At 35.5% G+C, this 22,803-nt stretch overlaps 2 protein-coding genes and 1 long non-coding RNA gene across 7 annotated transcripts in view; 1 reads left to right on the forward strand and 2 right to left on the reverse strand.

Annotated features, from left to right (window-relative positions):
* LOC127856315 (secernin-2-like) overlaps positions 1-22,803 on the forward strand; it is a 67,622-nt gene that overhangs the window by 9,347 nt on the left and 35,472 nt on the right. The window contains exons 3-6 of one of the 5 annotated variants that reach the window (XM_052392455.1): positions 10,774-10,961; positions 12,394-12,590; positions 13,218-13,430; positions 14,498-19,519. In XM_052392455.1, the coding sequence (XP_052248415.1) occupies positions 10,774-10,961; positions 12,394-12,590; positions 13,218-13,430; positions 14,498-15,015 (1,116 nt within the window). In that variant the 3' untranslated portion in view covers positions 15,016-19,519. The remainder of the gene's footprint in view (positions 1-10,773; positions 10,962-12,393; positions 12,591-13,217; positions 13,431-14,497; positions 19,520-22,803) is intronic. The other 4 variants (XM_052392453.1, XM_052392452.1, XM_052392451.1 and 1 more) reach the window with 4 other exon arrangements.
* Positions 1,127-8,386, reverse strand: LOC127856310 (E3 ubiquitin-protein ligase TRIM71-like). The gene is made up of 3 exons (XM_052392446.1): positions 7,893-8,386; positions 2,890-4,136; positions 1,127-2,349 (listed from the first exon to the last, which is right to left on the reverse strand). The coding sequence occupies exons 1-3, from the start codon at positions 8,306-8,308 to the stop codon at positions 1,985-1,987; spliced, it is 2,028 nt and encodes a 675-aa protein (XP_052248406.1). The 5' UTR covers positions 8,309-8,386; the 3' UTR covers positions 1,127-1,984.
* Positions 17,801-22,803, reverse strand: part of LOC127856326 (uncharacterized) — a 39,691-nt gene continuing 34,688 nt past the window's right edge. Inside the window, exon 2 of the long non-coding RNA XR_008037966.1 lies at positions 17,801-17,919. This is a non-coding gene — a long non-coding RNA (uncharacterized LOC127856326). The remainder of the gene's footprint in view (positions 17,920-22,803) is intronic.

Consider the following 22,803-nt stretch of genomic DNA (forward strand, 5'->3'; position numbering starts at 1 on the left):
AAAGAGTTATTATTACTGATATTAGTTAACCAATAAATGCGGTTACTTCGGGGAAGTCGGAACCTGCGCGAGCGTCTGATATTGGTAGCCTTATTAATTTATAATAGCCTGACCGTATTCCATTTCGTACAATGCTAATGTTATATCAGACAATGTCCAAACTTACTGTGTTGTTTTTGCGCTTTAAATTATAGTGATTGATAAATGTCCCATAAGCAATGTTTAATATGATTAATATCACTTTTATACGCAATAACATGTGGGATTGAGGTACCCACCCGGCGTCAGAAAGCGCGTAAAACTTCACCGAATTCCCAGTTATAAAGCGCTATTTCGTGTCAAATACACGGGTAGGGGGGGATGTTTCGGTAATAATTTTGTTAATAACACGGGTAAATACCGGTGAAGTGTTAATTTATTGCAAATACCACCATTACACGTAATAACGGGTTCGATTTCGGTAAGCGCGCAAGCGTTTGAGAGCGTGTTTAATGTACCGATTTACCCGTTATAAATAGCTGATGTTCTCTTTAATCTTTATTTTTTGCATTTGCAGAATAACTTAATGGCATCAACCCCTTTACAAGTGTAATATGGTGTTAAACAAGTCCATAAAAGAATCCGGAATAATTGCGTAAATCTATATGCAGTCTATAGGCAAAGAAGCTATTTATGTGTTAGCTTGTCTAGGTTTTCTTCCCGCTGAGCCACGTGATTAAGTGGGCGGAGCGATCACTGATAAGGCGTCATGTCAATTAGGAATACCAAGAAATCTTAGAATATTGTGCACATTGTCAATTAGAAAATGAATCTGTAAAAACAGAGGATGAATATCATGTATTTTTTTAATGCTCTAAATATGCTGACATTAGGCAAATCTATTTGTATAATTGGTATCATGGCAGGCAAACTGTTTCAAATTTCTTTGATCTGTTAAGAAATGAAAATGAGTTTGTTATTAAAAAAAAATAGCCTTTTATGTTTACCATTTAATACGTTCTTCATATGGAACGTAATACTTGTAGTGGAAGTATGTTTGTTCATATTTGTTTTTTGTTTGTTTTCTCCATTCAATGATATTGTATATATATATATATATATATATATATATATATATATATATATATATATATAGGTAGGGACAACTCTCTGTATTATCTGTATATATATATATATTTTGTAAACATGATGTATTATGGGCCGGAGGCCTTTGTTTACAATAAACTTACTTACTTACTTACTTACTCAAGAACGCTTAGGCCTAGGATCATGAAACTTAAAAGGTAGATTGATCATGACTCGCAGATGACCCCTATTGATTTTCAGGTCACTAGGTCAAAGGTCATGGTCACAGTGACCCGAAATAGTAAAATGGTTTCATTATGATAACTCAAGAACGCTTATGCCTAGGATCTTGAAACTTCGTAGGTAGATTGATAATGGCTGGCAGATGACCCCTATCGATTTTCAGGTCACTAGGTCAAAGGTCAAGGTCACGGTGACCCGAAAAAGACAATGGATTCCGGATGATAACTCAAGAACGCTAATGGCTACAATCATGAAACTTCATAGGTACATTGATCATGACTCGCAGATGACCCCTATTGATTTTGAGGTCACTAGGTCAAAGGTCAAGGTTATGGTGACCCGAAATAGTAAAATGGTTTCCGGATGATTACTCAAGAACGCTTATGCCTAGGATCATGAAACTTCATAGGTACATTGATCATGACTATTGATTTTGAGGTCACTAGGTCAAAGGTCAAGTTCACGGTGACCCGAAATAGTAAAATGGTTTCCGGATGATAACTGAATAACGCTTATTCCTAGGATCATGAAACTTGATAGGTAGATTGATCATGACTCGCAGATGACCCCTATTGATTTTCAGGTCACTAGGTCAAAGGTCATGTTTTATAATGAGAACTATATATATGAATGTGTAAATTATTATGAATGATTATAAATCATCCTTCTGCAACAGTCACTGCTCCTTAAACGCTATGATGTCATTATTGCTGTACACTCCTACAATGATTGAGCGTGTGTGCTTGCTGTAGTAGACAGACACAGGGAGAATCACACCATTATTCTTTGTGACCACCTCTGCCAGTATCTGTCTTCCATCTCTGTCCACTTGGATGATTGTGTCTGTAAAGTATCCACACACAAGAACTTGTCCTGAATCTGTCACATGTAGGCCAGGTAGTCCTCCTATAAGGGAGCTCAGGTCAGGTACAGTCAGGGTGGAGATCACTGTGCCATCCCTGGACAGTGTGACCAGCTCTTTACTGTTATTGTTGGTCACATATATCCTGTCACCATCTGGACTCACTGCACAGGAGGTCACTGTGGTATAGAAGACAGTGATGATGAGATGTTGTTATTATATTGAAATAAAGGTAATGATAATAAAAAATGAAATTCTAATGATCCTGTCATGTAATAAAGTCCAGCTTTTTTGTAGAATATACTACGTAATAAAACACTTAATAACATTAATGAACATGAAATAACACTAGAACACTGCTGAAATTAAAAACATCAAATGTGAACTATATATAGAGACCAGATGTATTCTGAATGTCATATATTGTATTTCTTTATTTTGATACATTGGTTACATGTTTAAGTTTGGAAATAATTATCAAAGACATCATTGTTTAACTTCAATATAAAATTGTTAACTTGTGATAAAAATTTGTGAATATGCATAAAAAATTAAATGTTAGACATAGGCTCAACATGTAAAGCTAATTATTTACAAAACATACAATTGGTTGCTAAGATTACTGGTATGTGAAGCTTATAACTCCTTAATTTCAATGACGGTAGAAGCCTGGGCCCAACTGTTTGGAACATTAGAATAATGCTAGGAATAATAATTACCTGCATTGTAACCTGATGTATCCTTATACATCTCCCTCACCAGTCTTCCATCCAGAGTATAGTGATACAGAGCTGTACCATCTGTTATGTACAGGTTACCATGCTCATGGGCAATACCATTACAGTGATGTTGGAGCTTCAGTATCCTGTCCTTTATCAACTGATCATTGGTCACTCTGATAGCATGGACTTGTTTGTACCCCACAGTAACTGCTACCAGACTGGTGTCAATGCTGCACATGGACCGTGGTGTACTAGGCAAGTCATAGTGGGCCACCACGTTGTAGGTCTGATCCAGGAGCTTCACTTTGTTGTTGTATTGGTCTGTGATGACAAGTTCTCCAGAAGCTGTCTCACAGATACCATTTATGTAGCATATGTCTAGATCACCCTCATTCTTCACACTGTACTTCTTACTACTCTTCACTTTTATGATTTGATCAGGTTTGCTTAATGCACCTGGTTGATGTCCCTGGACCAGCTGGTGTGATGAGCTTGATACAGGATCAGATACCAGGCCTGACTTGGGCAGATGACTGTTTTGGTTTCCAGGGCTATAGTGTCTAGATGAACTTGATTCTGGAATGGATGTGTTTACCTTTAATCTTGAAGCTGTTTGGTTTCCAGGGTCAGACTGGCTGCATGCTTTAGGTGTATTCTGTCTGGTATTTGTGTTCTGTGTTGTCCTTTTAGTGGGTTGTGATTGTTTAACTGTGCTCAGTATTTGTCCCAATCCAGATAGAGCAGACAGGGTTTGTTGGATGGTTCTATCAGGATTAAAGGTTAGTGTCCTCTCATTATTTGCTGTCATATCTTGTAAAGATGCTTCTACCTTGAGGGACTGGTCAAGGCATTTTCTGTACTTGATAAAACTCAGTGCTTCTTTTTTGTCTTTACTTGTCAGCAAATTTTCTTGTAAGCATGATATATTTTTTATGGACTTATTGCAGTTTTCAATGTCATTTCTGATAGATGTCTTCACATTGACCAACAATGTGTCCAAAGCCTTCTTGGTATTTTTCTCCAGTTGATCCAAAGCGTCATTTATAGTCTTTCGTAAAGCATTGATTTCTTCCAGAATTTTCTTGTAAGATTTCTCAAGAGACTGCAAATTTTCCTCAAAGTCATGTTTCTTCTTTATCAACTGCTGGTGTTGTGTATTAAGAGTTGCTGACAACTGTTCTAAGTCTCTTTTTTGATTGAGGTCTTTAACCTTGTCAGCTATTAGTACCACATGACTGCATAACCTGCAAAAACAAACACATTTAAAGTTGATTATGTATGCGATTTGTCAAGCATTGATAATATTGGTAGCTATACAATTTATTTTTAAGCATATTATTTTGTCATATGAATATTTTTCCGAACAATATCTAGAGATGCTTTTACTTATATCTATCTACAGTCCAATCGGAGTTTGTGGTCATCTTATATGAGCGGTCAGTCTAGATTCCCAGACTACCCCCCACCCTATCAAATTCATTGTTTATTTCTCCTGAGTGTAGCCTGCCGTTGCCGACCAGGACCCATTTAATTTCACACCAATAGCAATTGCACCTGCCTTTAGCGTTCACAAGGCATTATTGCAAGTTGAGAAAAATAAACACTCGGTTTAATCTATTAGGCCTAAATTAAAATTGAGTTTGTTTGCCCTTTACCGACCGACCCACTTTTTACCCCCCGACCCAAAAATTTTTATTGCGATTTCTGAAAACGTATTTTTTTTATTTTCGTTTTTTTCGACGATGATAAAAGAGCCGAAAGCAATATTTATTCATGCGCGTATTTATATCCCTGTCTATTATTATCGCCTCTGACCGATCTAGGTCGCTCCGATGGTTGGAATTTCATACGCCCCAGAATAGACAGTAATACAAGCGTCTATAACCAGCATCGCGATCGGCGGTGTTCCGTGAAAATGGCCGAACGACATCATACTTAAGTATTGGTTCGCGAAAGTAGTCGGACATATACGAGTTTACGTTCGTTGTACACGTGTTGTTAACGTGATCCAAGATGGCAGACAATTAAAAGAAATAACGATGCTCAGCGAGGACAAATGACTATCGAATTTACGACGGACATCAAATAATTAGTATCGATTAATGAAAAGAGCGTGTCATTCTACGATGGAGCATAGGTTTTAGATACAAATAAAACTCTCTTTTTTTGGAAATGTATGAACTGAATGTCACAGAACAAGTGATTAAGTGTTTGAAAATTGGAATGCAGTCTACTCGCAAAGAAAAATACATCTAACAGTTACAGGATTATCTTTCGAAAATGCAAAATAAAAGACAAACATGATTTGATTTATATGCAAGTGGATCTGTGTTTAATCAGATTCATGTGCATATTCTGCTTTATTATGTTTGCCACACTAAACAGTTTACTGTAATGGCATGTTAGTGAAATGGATATGTAAAGGTAAACTTATTTAATTTATTAATGTCTCTTAGCTAAATACATCGACAACACTCAAGTATATATGTTTAAAGCGTTAGTATATCCACAAACTGAAACTAACACCCTTAATTTATTTCCTCAAATCAAGTTTTCATGCTTATGTTAGTTGCAATAATACAACTCCCAGCTATTGACCCTCTGAGCTGTACGTATGTACTCATAAAAGCTCAGAGCATTCAAGAAGAAATAATGCTTTATAATAATGTTCAGTTTGCCCTTTTATGAATTTACTTTTCCATGCTGAGACTATGCACTAACCGGTCAAACACTTAAAATTGAGGCCTGTAACAATTTCAACTGGCCTGTGAATAGTTTCTCCTGGTAGGCAAGTCTGGCCTGTAAAATGTGACGGTCTTTCGCCATGTCTGAATTTTTCCATTAAAGGCTTTGGGCTGTCTTTCTACACTTCTTCAATGCTTGTTGCATGCTAATTAAGCCCAATTTAAGGGAAAGGTTTAAGTTAAAAATAAAAGCTGTTTGGCTGTTAAATAATTACAAATGCATTTGAGCAATTAACATCATATTATAATGAACAAATATTTGATGTAATAACACACAAGCATGCATTTGATATTAATATATGCAAGAAACAGCAAACAAGATAATGTTAAGCTACATAGGGCTTCGTACACTGCAACAGTGCTTTAATAAAAGTGTTTTAAATATTCATAGACTATTAGTGTATTAAAAATATAATTTCTCAAATAAAATAAAATAATTTTCCTACCTACCTACCCACCTGTAAAATTTAGGGTCGGTAAAGGGCAAACCAACAATATTTTAATTGTGGCCTTAGCATTGTTGTCTCTTACATTGCAGGTCATATTGTCTATTCTGCAATTAAAGAATCAGATTAAGTTAATTTTCCTTATTATAATAAATTGACCCATTCTGAGACAACAAATCATATCAGGGCTCTCGCTGGATTAAATTTTTTGTTTGCCACCCATATTTGCCTTTTTTCGCCATTTTAAAAATAAGAGCCATTTTGTAGCCATTTTTAAATCCTAGTCTAAAACGCATATACAATTAATTTACGTAGTGTGTAGCTCTTAACCAATTATTACCATGCAATACCAATGCAAAGAAAATGAACGTTATTTCATTCATATTTATGTGTGCTTTCCATAAAAAATCTACATAATATAATGGTATCATAACAGTATCTGCCAAGATTCTACTTCACTATCAAGACTTAGCCTCCAGCATACATATTTACTAATAACATTTAATTTCATTGTTGGTTAGCGCAATCATGAAAATAATGCTTAATAAAATTACTTTACCACAGGCACTAATTTCTTCGAGCATCCATGGACACCATATTTGTTTATCACGAATTAATTATCACAGTGTTGATACAGAACAAACGATACGTACACATGTATAAGGAACATCAAACCAAACAAATCTAAACCCCTCAAATGCTTCAAATTATAACAACTCTTTCAATTGAAGCATGTGGGCACTTTTCATGTGTGGCAATTAATGCGTTCTGATTTGATAATACGTTTATTTCTTCCTATTAGACTTCTTCAAGGGGCGTAGCTTAGGTTATACTGGCTAGATCTTCAGAATATTTTGTGGCGTATACATGTTTGAGATTCCCGCAGGCAGGAATGGTTTCCAGTCGAGTAACTAATGATATTTTTTTAAGAGAAAAATAAATGAAAATCCGTTTTGGCCACTTTTTTGCAAATTGAAAGTAAATTTTCCCCCTTTTTTTATAGAAAATTGTGATGGCAGCGTGAGTACTTCAAATGTTGTTAAGGTTAATTTTATTGGGATAATTATTGGAAAATCTTCATGAAATAAGTATCATAGAATGCTTTAAATAATTATCTCCATTTAATTATTAGTAAAGGTAGTTATTGCAAAATTAAATATGGATTTTAAAATAACATTTTTTTTTTGACTGAACTTTCTAGCTTACACTGAAATGGAATCAGATTAATAAATGATGAAATATTATTGAGCTTGTAACACAAGTATTTCACGTTGTATGAACAAAAAGATCAGATGTGCTAAGCTTGTGTTTGTTTGAATGAAAATGATGTTTGTTCACACAGGAGGTTTTCAAAGCTTTTGATCCTATAAGCTGCCCAACAATTTAAAATGTGATCACCTTACTGTAGCATTGACTGGCCTCTGTACACAGGTTTGACTGTATATTGCAATACTCAATAGATCGTTACTGACTGTAGCATTCACTTGCCATAATCAGCTACTTTGACCACTTGCCTTGACTGGTCTCTGTAAATAGGTTGTACTGTATATTGCAATACTTGTTACCTGACTGTAGCATTCACTTTCCCAAAGCAGCCACTTTGATCACCCCTTTGACTGGCCTCTGTACATAGATTGGACTGTATATTGCTATGCTTGTTACCTGACTGTAGCATTCATCTGCTTAGATCAGCCACTTTGACCACTTCCCCGGACTGGCCTCTGTACACAGGTTGATTGTCAAATAAGAAATAAATAAAAAACATGTGCACAAAACATATTTATATAAAGTACAGTCTTTTTTTACTTACTGATGAGTGTGGACATGGCAGGCATGACATATCAGCTGACTGTGGTCCTCACAGAATCCTGTCAGTTTTTCCTTCTTATGCTCCTGACAAATCTCTTGTTCACCCACATTAGTCTCAGGCCACTGGCTGATGTTTGTCTTGTCCAAAATTTCATGCTTCTTGTAAAGATAGTTGTGATACTCCACACATTTGCTACAGTAAAATTTAGAACAGTCCCCACAGTAAAATTCAGCCTCCGTGTTTCTGTCATTTTCCTGACAGGGGAAACAAGAAAAGTCAAAGAATGATTCTGATCCTCTATGAATTGAACTCTCTAAATTAGAAGCCATTTTGTAACTATTCATAACTTCTTTCCTTGCTAATTTAAATCTTGAAATTGCAACTAACCTAACCCATGTCAGGTGATATCCAGTCATGCGATTGTGTAGCGTGTTCTACTTTAGTTGTTCAAGTACCCATATCTTATTACCAATATTGACAGGTTTATAAGCAAAACGTTAAGCTATTTACAGAATGATATGGTCTAAAGTGTAGATAGTAGAGTTTGTATATTCTGTTGAATTTAAATAATCTTATCGATAACCAATTCATATACAGATATACACAGTGTATTTTCACTCATGACATGAGTTTTATTTTAGGGAATTAAATAAGTTTTTATGTCAAATATTAATGTAGATTACAATTAAAATTGAGTAAAAATATACACTCAATCTTAAATTGAGGAATGAAAAGATAATGAGAAATATATTTGAGACTACCTGCAAAAGTTAACAATCTAGTTGTAACAAATTAGTGATAAAAGGTTTCCCATTCCTGAGTGGTACTTGTTTTTTATATGTACGTAGTGAAAACTTTAAAAAATCTCACAAATGATTTGGTACTTAATTATACCCCCACAAATGAAGTTTAGGGGGGTATATAGGAGTGCGCTTGTATGTCTGTCGGTCTGTTTGTCAGTCGGTCGGTACGTACATGTATTAAGTGTCCGCTCTCTATTTCAAGTTGTTATCATCTGATCTTCTCAAAACTTGGTCAGATGTTGTATCTAGATGATGTCTAGGTCAAGTCAAGTCAAGATCGCGTTGGTGTAGTAAGATCGCGGTGGTGTAGTGGATGAGGTGTCCGCCTAGCCATCGGGAGTTCGTGGGTTCGAACCCCACTCGGGGAGCGTTCTCATTATCTCACCTAGTACTGGTTCTTTCCAGGAAACGGACTGGATAATGTCCTTCTGCCTATAATACTCGAAAGAGCGGTTGGCAGTATACAGAGATAGATAAGTCGAATATGGGTCATGCCGGGTCAAAAACTAGGTCACGGGGTCACTAAGTGCGTTCAAACATTGAGCATGGTTTCCGCTCTCTAATTCAAGTAGTTTTCATCAGAGCTTCACCAAACCTAGTCAGAAGTTGTATCTAGATGATGTGTAGGTCAAGTTCCAACATGGGCCATGCCGGGTCAAAAACTAAGTCACGGGGTCACTTAGTGCATTTTAAACATTGAGCATGTTGTCTGCTGTTTTTTGTGAAGACAACATGCAAAATATTCTGTGTCAATGCGGCATGTGGGGGTATTCGTCACGTCTGTGACAAAGCTCTAGGTGGCATTGGAAATTGCATGGTGGTTTCACTAGCTTGCAATTCTGACTTAAAATGCGACATTCTGACTTTACTTTTTTATGCCCCCCTTCGAAGAAGAGGGGGAATATTGTTTTGCACATGTCGGTAGGTCGGTCTGTCCGTCCACCAGATGGTTTCCAGATGATAACTCAAAAACGCTTAGGCCTAGGATCATAGGTACATTGATCATGACTGGCAGCTGACCCCTATTGATTTTGAGGTCACTAGGTCAAAGGTCAAGGTCACAGTGACTCGGTCTTGGATGCAGTTTAGGACCACACTTGCAAATTATATTATGTACTGTTGTGGTGGGGTCTCCGTCCCCACTAGATGGTTTCTGGATGATAACCCAAAAACGCTTATGCCTAGGATCATGAAACTTCGTAGGTACATTGACCATGACTGGCAGATGACCCCTATTGATTTTGAGGTCACTAGGTCAAAGTCCAAGGTCACAGTCACTCGAAATAGTAAAATAGTTTCCTGATGATAACTCAACAATACTTAAGCCTAGGATCATGAACTTTCATAGGTACATTGATCATGACTGGCAGATGACCCCTATTGATTTTCAGGTCACTAGGTCAAAGGTCAAGGTCACTGTGACTTGAAACAGTAAAATGGTTTGCGGATGATAACTCAAGAATGCTTACGCCTAGGATCACGAAACTTCATAGGGACATTGATCATGACTGGCAGATGACCCCTATTGATTTTCAGGTCACTAGGTAAAAGGTCAAGGTCACAGTGACTCGAAAGAGTAAAATAGTTTCCGGATGATAACTCAAGAATGCTTACGCCTAGGACCATGAAACTTCATAAGTACATTGATCTTGACTGGCAGATGACCCCTATTGATTTTCAGGTCACTAGGTCAAAGGTCAAGGTCACAGTGCCAAAAAACGTATTCACACAATGGCTGCCACTACAACTGACAGCCCATTTGGGGGCAGGCATGTTTTACAAACAGCCCTTGTTTCAAGAATGACTTAATTGTAATAAACAATCACACAAATTAATGTTCTGTGTAAATGGATAGCATAATATTGCAATTGCATTGATGCATTTTTTAATTTCTTTCTTCAAGTGTCTTTCTGTAATGTAAAATAATATGAGCGTGTCTTTGAAGCCAGTGGCCAAACATTTGAAATTAAATAAAAGTAACATATCCTATAATGTTTCTTTCTAAATGAATTAACAGAAACAAATCGTTATTTCCATTTCATGATTTAATTTGTTTCACTTAATGCTCACCATTTTAGTGCACCTACATAGAGGTGGATCATGCGCTGAGCACCAATGCGGTGATCCTCAGCAAACCAGCCTGGATGTGGGGCGCAGAAATGGGGGCCAACGAGAAAGGCGTTGTCATAGGTAACGAGGCAGTGTGGACAAAGCTGAATGGAGCCGAGGATTACACTGAGTGCCTTCTGGGAATGGATCTCTTAAGGTTTGATTTTAATTTCATGTAGTGTCTACAGGGAATGGAACTCTTAAGGTTAGATTTAAGTTTAATATTATTTAGTGTCAACCGAGAATTGACCTCTTAAGGTAAGAATTAGGATGAATATAATGTCTACATGGAATGGACCACTTAAGGTTTAAAATATGTTTAAATAGTGTCAACCTGGAATGGACCTCTTAAGCTTACAAATATGTTTAATATACATGTAGTGTCTACTAGGAATGGATCTCTTAAAGTAAGATGTAAGTTTAATATAATGTCTACCTGGAATTGACCTCTTAAGGTTAGAATTATGATTAATATAATGTCTACCTGGAATGGACCTCTTAAGGTACAAATTATGATGAACATAATGTCTACCTGGAATTGACCTCTTAAGGTTAGAATAATGATTAATATAATGTCTACCTGGAATGGACCTCTTAAGTGATTAATATAATGTCTACCTGGAATGGACCTCTTAAGGTTAGAATTATGATTAATATAGTGTCTACCTGGAATGGACCTCTGAAGAAATAGAATTATGATTAATATAGTGTCTACCTGGAATGGACCTCTTAAGCTTAGAAATATGTTTAATATACATGTAGTGTCTACTGGGAATGGATCTCTTAATGCTAGATTTAAGTTTAATATAGTGTCTTCATGATCAGGAATGCATCTCTTAAGGTTAGATTTGAGTTTAATATAGTGTCTACAAAGAATTGACCTCTTAAGGTTAGAATTATGATTAATATAATGTCTACCAAGAATGGACCTCTAAATTTCGTGCGATGATATTGGACATGTCATACCTACATGACTTACAGATGAAGTGTAAGTCCATTGATTTTTGTCGAAGTTATGAGCATTGGACATAGAAATTTTCTCTATAATAACTGTTATACCAGGGGGTTTTCACAAAATTCGTTTAGATATTTTGCTAATTTTTGGTTTGTGAGTCTACCTACATTACCTACAGATGAAGTATTAGCTTCGTTTTGGTCTATTGATTTTTTGCAAATGTACGGGCCTTGGACTCTTTAATAACTGTTTTACAGAGGTTTTCATGAAAGAAAAGCCTTCAGATATTTAGCTGATTTTTGGTATGTGCGAGTCAACCTACATTACTTACAGATGAAATGTGAGTTTGATTCTGATCCATTTATTTTTTCTCTATAATAACTGTTTTTTCAAAAATGCTTTCAGATGCTTTCCATGGACCGTAACTTTGTCAAATATCAATGGACAGTAACATGGTCATGATGTTTTCAATTGGGATATAGCTGCTGTGTGGCTCCACAGTGCAATAGGGCGCATTGTGTTTCACAAACCCAGCTCTTGTTTTTAGTTTGTGCAGTAGTATTGAACACTAAACTAATATTCTCTTTTCTGTTACTTCATATATAAAATATCATATATCAATTTCCCCTGTTAGGCTAGGCTTGGAACGCGGGTCAAGTGCCCGTGAAAGCCTGGAGGTGATCACAGCACTGTTGGAGACCCACGGTCAGGGTGGAGCCTGCGCGGAGGGTGGAGACATGTACTACCACAACAGTTTCATCATTGCTGACTGCACAGAGGCCTGGGTGCTGGAGACGGCCGGGAAATTGTGGGTTGCAGAAAGGGTCACAGGTAACATTGCAGCAAGCTCGTTACAGGGAAAAATGATCACAAACAATCCTGGCACTTTTATAGTTTTATATAAATTTGTATAAGTTTTCTGTGTTTACTGATATTTTTCTGATACATCCTGAATAAATGTGACACAATTTTGGTTATTTGCTTCGTCAATTATGGTCTAGTAGACATCAGATTTTATTGTTGAATCCTGGTTTATTAAGATTGCTCATGTAGGTAGTTTTGTGTTGTTGTTTTTTCCGTCTTTTGATGTGTGCTATCAAATCAAATGACTTTTTCCCAAACACTAAAATAATGGGAGGACTCACTTTCATACATAAACAGAGTTATGATCATATAAAAGGTCTCATTTCAATTTATCAAAATTAATGTGATAGGAAGCATGATTTTTAACAAGTGCCCATTTAAATTAAGAATGCATTTTTTGTTTAATGTGTAATTTACCTGTTACCACTTAAATTCAAATTCGTATCAATCAATATCAATACATCAATAAATACAATGTGTAAATGCATTTAATGATTGTTAAAAAAAACATAACAGTTTACTCCAAGTTTGAAGTCTTATTCCAATGTCACATAATATTGCGTTGAAAGATTTGGCAACATTTTCTCGTTGCAGAAGGGGTGAGGAACATATCAAACCAGTTGACAATCACTACAAAATATGACCTGTCTTCCCCAAATCTGGTCGAAAAGGCAACCGGCCTCAAACTGTACAATCCTGAAGATGGCGAGTTTAACTTTGCAAAAGTTTTTGACCAGGATTCCATGTCCAGTGTTATTTTACGATTCTGTAACGGCCGAAAATTGATGAAGAAATATGCAGAGAATGGTAGGTGGGAAGCATTAACAACATTTTTAACTCTTATTCATTAAGACTTTGTGCAGATTTTATCTAGTACGGCTCTAAATAGTAAATACATTCACCGCATGTTTTCGGCAAAAGATTATTTTAATTTCCAGAATTGTTAAATGTTTACCACTGGCAAATTTGGCAAATGACAGCGGAAGAATTTTCATGTTTGAGTCCAAATATTTTATCACTGATTTTAAGCTACACATAATATTAATAATAAGAAGTGGACAGTCCATACAAAATAAGATCCCAATATGACAAAGAGCAAAATAACAATCCTGATACAGCTCTGAATACTGTGAATTTTGAGATTGAAGATCAGTTGAAATTTTTGATTAATTTTAAACAATGGCATTGTCAATGCACATGTACCTTATACGATGCATGCATGGGCTTAAAATAGCGTTTTTCAATTTTTATTATTTTTTATTTTTTTGTTAGCAGGTATATAATAGTAATTAGAATATTACAAGCGGTGGTGTTTGATGACTTTGCATTTTTTTATTGAGGGAAATCTTATTAAACCTTAACATAACACAATCAGCTTTTGCCTTACCAAATCACTGGAAAACTACATTCTTGTAATATTCTCTATTTATCACCCACTATAATGGTTATACACTAAAAATTCCTTAAAAATGATATCTATTAATTTTTACATATGCTGGTGCATATGTTATCTCCCTTTCTACATGTAGTGATAATATTACCCATTACCAAACTGAAAGGTCGCAGAGGTGTAATGGATGTCTGCCTAGCTAACTGTTGGACTGTACAAACTAAAAGGTTTGGTCCGCCATTCGGAGCGTTCCCAAGTCTTTTCCAAAGACACTAATTTCTGGTTCTACCCAGGAAAAAGTCTCTAGAGAGTCTCTATTTGTTGCATGCTTTTCATGAAATAGTGGAAAGTGTCGTCCCAGATAAGCGTGTACATACTACACAGGCTGATCATGGAAGACACTTTACGCATATGAATTAAGCCCCATTTTCCCAGAACAAGGCTCATATTGCGGGTGATCATGATTTTCTCTCGTACATTTCAGGTACCTTCTCAGTGACCGACATGATGAACATACTCCGGGACACGGACAGCGGCATCAACAGGCAATCTGGCACCTGCGGTAGTCAGGTCTCCATGTTACCTAGAAACAGCACCTCTGCCTCCATAGCAACGGGCATGCCTTGCTGCCATTGGTTCACAGGCACTCCCGACCCAGCAGTCAGCATGTTTAAGCCGTTCATATTCACGCCTAACGTTTCGATTGGTCACTTGACGACGTCGCCCGATCACGGTGCGGACGATCCTGCCAGAAAACAGCCGAGGTTTGGAGGCAAGGTCGAGCGAAGGCATCCCCTTTATATTGCACACGAGAAATTGCTGACATTGCAAGTTCAGAGTGAGGCCAAGGCTTCAGCGATAATTAAGAATGTTAGAGATTTGGAGTTGAATTGTGTCGCCGATATGGATGAGGTGCTGAAATGCTTTGATGAATCGTCATATTCTAAGGTGAATGAATTGTTCGCACATATGTCTAATATGGAGTCAAATTTTTATAAATAGATAGGTTTATTTTTATCGCAAGAATTGTTACTTTTTCTATGTAATAGAAAACCAATCTAGTCTATAGCATCAAGTGATATTGCTTACATGTTTTTAAGAGGTGAATATCTGCACAATATTTTGCTTGTGCGCTAAATGTTGCATTGAAGTTCTTTACATTGAAGACCATTGTACGTGTGATTGATCTTAAAAGGGCCTGTTATCATCAAACACTTTTTTAAATAAGAATAAATAAAAATCTGAATGAACACAAGAATGGTAAAATGTTTTGCTACTTTTTAAATCATGTAAAAGGTTTATCATACACATATGTAACTTTGTTTTATCATAGTCTATGGTTTAGTTTGACTACACTTCAACACCGTTATTTCGAAGTCGTCGGAACCGTTAAAAAAACTTTGGATTAACGATAATTCGAAATAAACATTTGACAGAAGACTTCTTTGATTCCTTAAAAATAAAACGTTGTAAAATTCGCATGGTTTGGTTACAGGCTTACTTAAAAACGTAAACTAGTCAGATAGCAATATATTTCTACTCGTAACAAACGGTGGAATAAAACGATTCTTTTTCTTGTTTTTATTTTACAGAACATATAAAATAAAACGAATAGCACAAATTATCAGACAAACATACATATGCATACATTTTCGTAAAATGAATTTGTAAACAATTAACTAAATGTTAGACTAATAAGTACATGTACTAGCTTTTGTATTTTAATTTTACAAAACCTTGTTACCACCCTAGATGTTACAAGTATGACTCAATCTAGATCATACTTGGTCATGTTGTTAGTTTAGTGTAACCCTTTCAGTGCGGGAACCGAATTTTGAAGGCCTTTGCAAACAGTTTGGATCCAGATGAGACGCCACAGAACGTGGCGTCTCATGAGGATCCAAACTGTTTGCTATTCTGATAAGATTCTTTGAAAAAAATCTAAGAAAATGCTAATTTTAGAAATTAGGCAGACAACATTTTAGCAGACGACAAATTTCCCAGCATGCAAAGGGTTAAACCTATTAATTTTAGCTCAATTGCATCGAAAGCCTATGGCTGATTGAAACGCTATCCATTCCGTTTCCTGGGACATAGAACCAGTACTTGGTGCCTTGGGGGAGATTTAAAAAACTCTCCCACAGTGGGGATCGAACCTGTGACCTATTGGTTGCTAGGTAGACACCATATCCACTACTCCATGGCAACCTTGGTCAGAATTTTCATCTTGACACTTTCAAATCTGATATTGAATTTGGGTTACATGTGTTGAAAACAAGGTCACCCGGTCAAATTTAATTAAGGTCCCCATGGTGTAATGGATATGATGTCCATCTAGCGACAAGGAGTTCATCGGTTTTAACCCCACTGTTGGAGAGATCTTTAGATCTCCCCCAAAGACACTAATTACAAAATGTACTGGTTGCTAGGCCCAGACAATGGATTTAAGAGCATTTCAATAAACTGAGAGTTTTCAATGCAAGAGAGCAAAAATAAATAGGGTTAAACTAAATCTAAGAAAAACCTTTTTACCAATCTAGAAATAAATTTAGTTTATGTTAAATGTGGGAAAACTCTTGATGATATGGTATATGAAATTTCTGTTTACATGTGTATGCTTTTGTGCTATTGTTGTTAAAGGTCCAGTAAATTTGACATGATCATAGTTTTGAGAAAAGAGTGAATTTTTTTCCATGCCCTATGGACACATGTCTCATTCATTTTGGTCTATTCTATTGTTCTCTTATTCTTATAAAGTCTGTACTTCTTACAGGTCAAGTCTTCAAGGCCTGGTGATGTAAAATAAATTTTAGCTTAAGTAATATGGTATCTTTTTGTTTTGTATTTGCTGTTTTTGTTTTTGCTGTTAAGGGTATCCATCAACTATGTGAAACAGAAAAATCGGTGAAACATTTTCCCTTTAAGACTATTGAATATGTGGCAAAAATCGGGGGAAAATTTGGAAATTTGAGGAAAAGGTTAAAAAAATCCTTGATAAAAAATTGAATTAAAAGTTGAAGTGTAGAATTTGTAATTAAAGAAACATAATTATATGTGTTTTGCAACTAAAATTGAGTTATATTTAAACTTACTCTACGGAACCTAATATTCCTTTTGAAAAAAACAGACAAACATCAAGTGATTTGGCCAGTCTGTTGTTGTTTTTCTTGTTGTTGTTGTTGTTTGTGATTACTGGTATGTAAGATATAGCAGTGTATATTTTGTGCTTAAAGGGTAATGTTTCTTTAAATGCAAATTTATTTAAGATGATGATGAGGTTTTAAGGTGATTTGACTGAAAGTGGTGACAGTTTTTGCTATAAGCATCTTGTATGAATTAATTTTGGTGTTGTTAATATTATAAGCAGTGTTTACTTTTGTTCAGGTTGTATGATGATGATGCAAAGTTGCTTGTTGGAAATTGATCACAACTTCTTATTGCTTCTTTATAAAGTACCAATAAAAGGTACTCTCACAATTGAGAAAAAACTACTAATTTTCCGATTTTCTTCTAAAAAATTCCCAAAAGGAAAGAAAAATTTCGTCAATTTTAGTCCAAACTTGCATTATCTTAAAATGAAGAAATAAAATGAGTACTCAAACTTAACATTTCAAGCCAAAATGCATGTAAATGAATGTTTGAATTTTTTGTGCAATTTATACCAAGCAATTTAAAAGACCCAAAGTTCCCAAACTAAAGATAACATGGTGCAAATTTTCCTAATTTTAGCGTTTTTGTGATATTTTTTCTCAAATTTGTATGGTACAGGTACTTTTCCCAATTGGGCAAACAAATCACTGGATCACAACTGAGGTATACATGAAAAGAGCCGTTAATCATGTGAAATACATACATCAAATAATGTTAACTTTTGTGTGTCAAATAATTATTTCTTTCCATCTTTACCTGAACTAAAATTGCATGAGAAATTGAACGTTCATTGAATGGTGGGCAGATCTTTACATTCATACTCTTTTAACAAGTCACAAAGGAAGCTATGTGTCTTGATTTTTTCTGAAAAAATGTGATAATAAATGCTTCATTTTCTGATCAAACTCAAAACACATTTCTTTAATGAATCTTTGAGCAAATGTTGGGACAATTTATTTGTATGTTTTCTAATGGGATATGAATGAAAAATATTTTGTCTTTCCCATTTCATAATGTGACTTATTTGTTTGGTGTTATTGTAAAGCTACAGATGTTTGCTATGTTGTTGCAATTTATTTATTTATTGTTGATACAGTTTTAAAGATATTTTAAATTTTTCTTGGTAAATCATCTACAGTCCACTCTCGTTATCTCGACATCGGATATCTCGATATTCTCGATATGTCGAAGTAAGTTCAATGTCCCAACTTTTTTTCTTCTTTATCTATATAAATAAACATCGCATATCTCGATTTTCGTTATTTCGAATAATTCGATATCTCGATATAAAATTTTGTCCCGAGTCCCGCTTTTACAGGTATTTACTGTGGTTTGTCTCGAAGTGCGAATAACTGTTCCAGTGTCGGCAAAAGGTGAGAACAAATTTCTTTGATTCTTCACCGCCCCGCTTCGCCCGGCTGCTCACGATACTGTGCGGTAGGAAATTGATCCGTTAATTGCATCAATGATCGCACGTGTGTAGTGTCGTTAGCCCTTAACACTTGAGTAAGGCCTGTCACATTAACTGTCACTTAAACATCAGTTAACTGCAAATAATACACAGCCTGTATGTAGATCTGGGGATGTTGAGTAATAAAGATAATAAAGACAAGACTCAAAATGGCTTTTAATTTTTATTTGATCCTGTACTAGTAATCGATTGAACTTAGCATTTCGAACTACAAAATGTGCATGTACAGTTCAGTATTCCGGAACGTGATTTACGCATGTTCAGTTGGAAAACCCTCGTCTTGATTGGACGTCAATTGCATCATAACTTTAAATAGCAACATTACCGGATGTTTACTCGACAGTTTAGAAAAATTATAACCGCATGTGTTCATGCAACTCTGTAATACTTAAAAACGTCATTTTAAGCATTTAAATAGCAAAAATAATCGTACCTCGTAAAAACGCGCATATATCAGGTAGAGAGTATTATGCCACGTGGTGACGGCTTTAGTTAGACCACTTAGCAGGTATTTAGGTGTTAAAAACAAGGTAAATTTTCGTCTCATTTTTTCTTTGAAAACGCCTAATCGGATATCTTGAACTCTCGTTATCTCGATATTTTTTCTTGTTCCCGCCGACTTCGAGATAACGAGAGTGGACTGTATTTTGGAAAAAACAGGGTTGAGTTAAAACTAGATTATCCCCTGGCCAAGATTTCTTGGTCCCATTATCAATACAATCGTCACATTTGTGAACTATTTACTTCTGTTGCTACAGTGTATTCTACAATAATTTCTACTTGTCTATACTATTTCCATCTTTAATTTAAATACAAATAAAGTTCGAAATATTTAAAACATTCAACCCAAACAACATACAAAAGCCATGTATTTTATAACAATAGGTTGTTCCTATTGAAGAAATGACATAACGTTTAATTGATATCACATGAATTTACGATAGTTTTTAACCTTTTCTGTGCATTGACATGTCCAAGTCTAAATATAATCGATTGGTAATCTTCACTGTAGATCAGTACTCGACATCAATGAGTTTACTTTGCTGTTAAACTGATATTGTCATCGTCAAATGTTTGTACCATTATCGTAACTATTAAACCGAATAAAACAATAAAATATAGTTTGGTTTCTATTGTGCGCTATGTTCGCACAGAGACGCTTCAGGTCCCCATTTCGTCCACGCATTCTGTGCTTTATTCATGATATGGTGTGTTATCAGCTTTTTAATGGATATGAAGTTCATAACACTAGAATCCCTTTATATTAGCCGTAATCATAGCCGTTAGATACATGGCAACCATGGGTATGTGAAAAGCAATTAATGTTAAAGCCCGCGCATTGAGTAAAGGAACCCGGATTGGCGGATTCGATATTTCCAAGGGAGGTAACTCAAATTGGTGGCAAAATGTTGCGGGTCGCGCACTTTGGGACCTGTTTTCATGCTTAATTGTGACACTAAATATAAATAATTATAATATGTGTAATATTGGACCTAAACTGAACATATATTGGTAGACAAAATGGATTTAAAATCACATAGATGCATAAACTCGCTCTCCAAACTGACGCATTCGATGGTTTTCATTAACGGTCACCAGTTACTTCCCCTTAATTAAATGCGAAATTTTGACCCCTATTTTTACATGTTTTCGCGACTCGGCGTTTTTTCAATTTCTACCTTTCCATATAGAGCTACGTCAATATGGCACATAAGTATTATGTAGTTTTAACTATACTTGTTTGATAGAAAAAATGGTCCTAGTAGAGAAAATCGTTAAGGAGAAAAAGCATTTTTAGTGAAAAATTACGCACTTCGTTTGGTGTTAATAACTTTTTAATACGCAATTGCATTCAAAGTTGCCTTTGAAATTATTAAAGTTCCTTGGTTTCTTTATGATTAATGATATAATTTTTAATATGGGATTGGTGGTTATAATTTTATTGAGCTCCGTAGTTTTTCGGAATTCGCCAGCCTACGATACCAATGTTCCTTATATCGCGTCCAAACATGGTTCGTGAGTAAATAATTTCACCTTCTACTGATTCTCAAAAATTGCCGCGTCAAATCTGAACCGATAAGCCACACGGAGGCAAAAACGCCAACTTCCGGTGCGGTTTTTTCGCGATTACGGCGATATGAATATCACATCGTCAAGGGAGATGACTCCAATATTTGAATATCATAATTTTGCAAGGGGAGCAACTGCGTAACGAACACATCGATTTGCTTTTTTAATGTCATGCTTTAATTACGTTTTCTTTAATTTTTATCACGAAATCATGGAAAACCCATCTATATTCACCATTATATTTATTCCAAAGTAAAAAAGGACAATCAGATTATTTTTTTAATTACATATTAAACATTCGGTTCGTTCCGAAAGCGTAGATCTACCATGAAACAAATTTAAATCGAAAATATACTGAAAAAATGCTTAACATTTCACATTTAAATTAGTTTTGTTTTACGATTGTCGCAATATTCGCTCTCTTAGTCGTTTATATGTCAAATTTTATTTTAAATACAGAAGTTGTGTTGTGAACGTGTTGATGTACCGCGTTGGTTTCGTTTTATTAGTTAAGATTTGTAAATTAGTTTACTGTTACGAAGATTGGCGGAAGAGTGTTCTTGTATAAAAATTATACAAAAATATAGTTTCGTGTATTGTTGAAGTGATATGTAACCTTCCTAATGATGACGCGAAGATCATTGAATTATTTTTTAAAATAATGTTTGCCAACAACTTCGTACAGAAGTTTGCAACTTTCTACAACAAATTAACATTTTGTTTTCAGCATTCTTTATTAATCTGATATAATAATTATAACCTTTTTTATCGTGCATGCAGCGTATGCGTGCATCACGCGTCGTGGTGTGAATGTTTTGATTGCCTACGATACGCACCTTTAGGCCAAAAGATGCACGCATTTGTTTGGTAAAGGTGGGCTTTGCCAATGAAGCAAATGATAAATCAAACGGAGAACGAGAAACAACTATATTCGTTGGTATACGTCCCTGACTAATGTATCACTAGACCCAGTTACCAAAACAAACTGTATTGGGTCCCTGCTAGACCACATGTTTAAACGCTTCGTCGTGCTTTCCGTGTTTATTTCATATCATTATGTTGGCCAAAATACATGACAAGAAAAGCCTGGTACATTTTAATTCCATGTACTGGTACATTTTAATTCCACGTACTTTCATTTTCTTAAAGGCATATTAACCGAAATCTGCTAGATTTAAATTGATTATTGTTTGAAAAAAATGCATTATATCTGTCAAAATACCCAGCAATATCGTGCAAACTTTGCTACCAAAAGTGGAACTATCAATTTTAAAAAACAAAAAAACGACAACACCCTTTTACTTTGCATTTCAAACTACACAGTGTATACATTTTACCGATGCGTAATTGATAACAAGAGGGCCTGAAAGGCTCAAAGTCGCGCACCTGAGATAAAAAGAAATGACCTGTTCTTTGCAGCCCAAGATATCAATGGAACTAATGTTCTAACCAAGTATCATGAAGAATGAACAACAAATGGCCCCTTGGCGGCCATGTTTTTTTTAACAGACCTGAAGCATTTTTTAACTCTTCCAAGATATGTCCAAATTTCATGAAGATTGGGAAAAATGTGTCTTCTTGACTGTTCACATGTTGTCACTATATACATATAAAGAAAACTGCCCCACTCCCTGGCGGCCATGTTTTTTCACTGATCATACCATTTTCAAACTCGTCCGAGACATCCACACAACTAATGTTTTGACAAAATTTCATGATGATTAGGCAAAACATGTGACTTCCAGAGTGTTCACAAGCTTTTTTACTATATAAATATAATGAAAAAGATCCCCCATGGCGGTCATGTTTTTTTTACCGATCCAAACCATTATGGAACTCAACTGTCCTATCCAGGTGTGGTAGTGCGGTCTCCTTCGCTTACGAAAATGAACCGGTCACAGGACGGTTACAAGTTATGTAACTTTGTGAGCACTTATATAATGCGGAAAAGTTAACAAGATTTTACTATAGCCATATATAGCCATATAAGGAAAAATGCCCCGCCCCTTGGCAGCCATGTTTTCCAAGCCAAGGTTACTATTTTTGAACTCATTCAAGATATCATTGGGACAAATCATCTGAGCAAGTTTCATGAAGAT

The sequence above is a fragment of the Dreissena polymorpha genome, chromosome 13 (genome assembly GCF_020536995.1).
Source record: "Dreissena polymorpha isolate Duluth1 chromosome 13, UMN_Dpol_1.0, whole genome shotgun sequence".
Classification (NCBI taxonomy): Eukaryota; Metazoa; Mollusca; class Bivalvia; order Myida; family Dreissenidae; genus Dreissena; species Dreissena polymorpha.

Bases quoted from the DNA above. Each gene is read 5' to 3' on its own strand.
- LOC127856310 (XM_052392446.1), bottom strand. From the start codon at position 8,308: ATGACTGGATATCACCTGACATGGGTTAGGTTAGTTGCAATTTCAAGA. The intron at 4,137-7,892 runs GTAAGTAAAAAA...TTGTTTTTGCAG, and splicing joins TGCCATGTCCACACTCATCA to GTTATGCAGTCATGTGGTAC. The intron at 2,350-2,889 runs GTAATTATTATT...TCTATACCACAG, and splicing joins TACATCAGGTTACAATGCAG to TGACCTCCTGTGCAGTGAGT.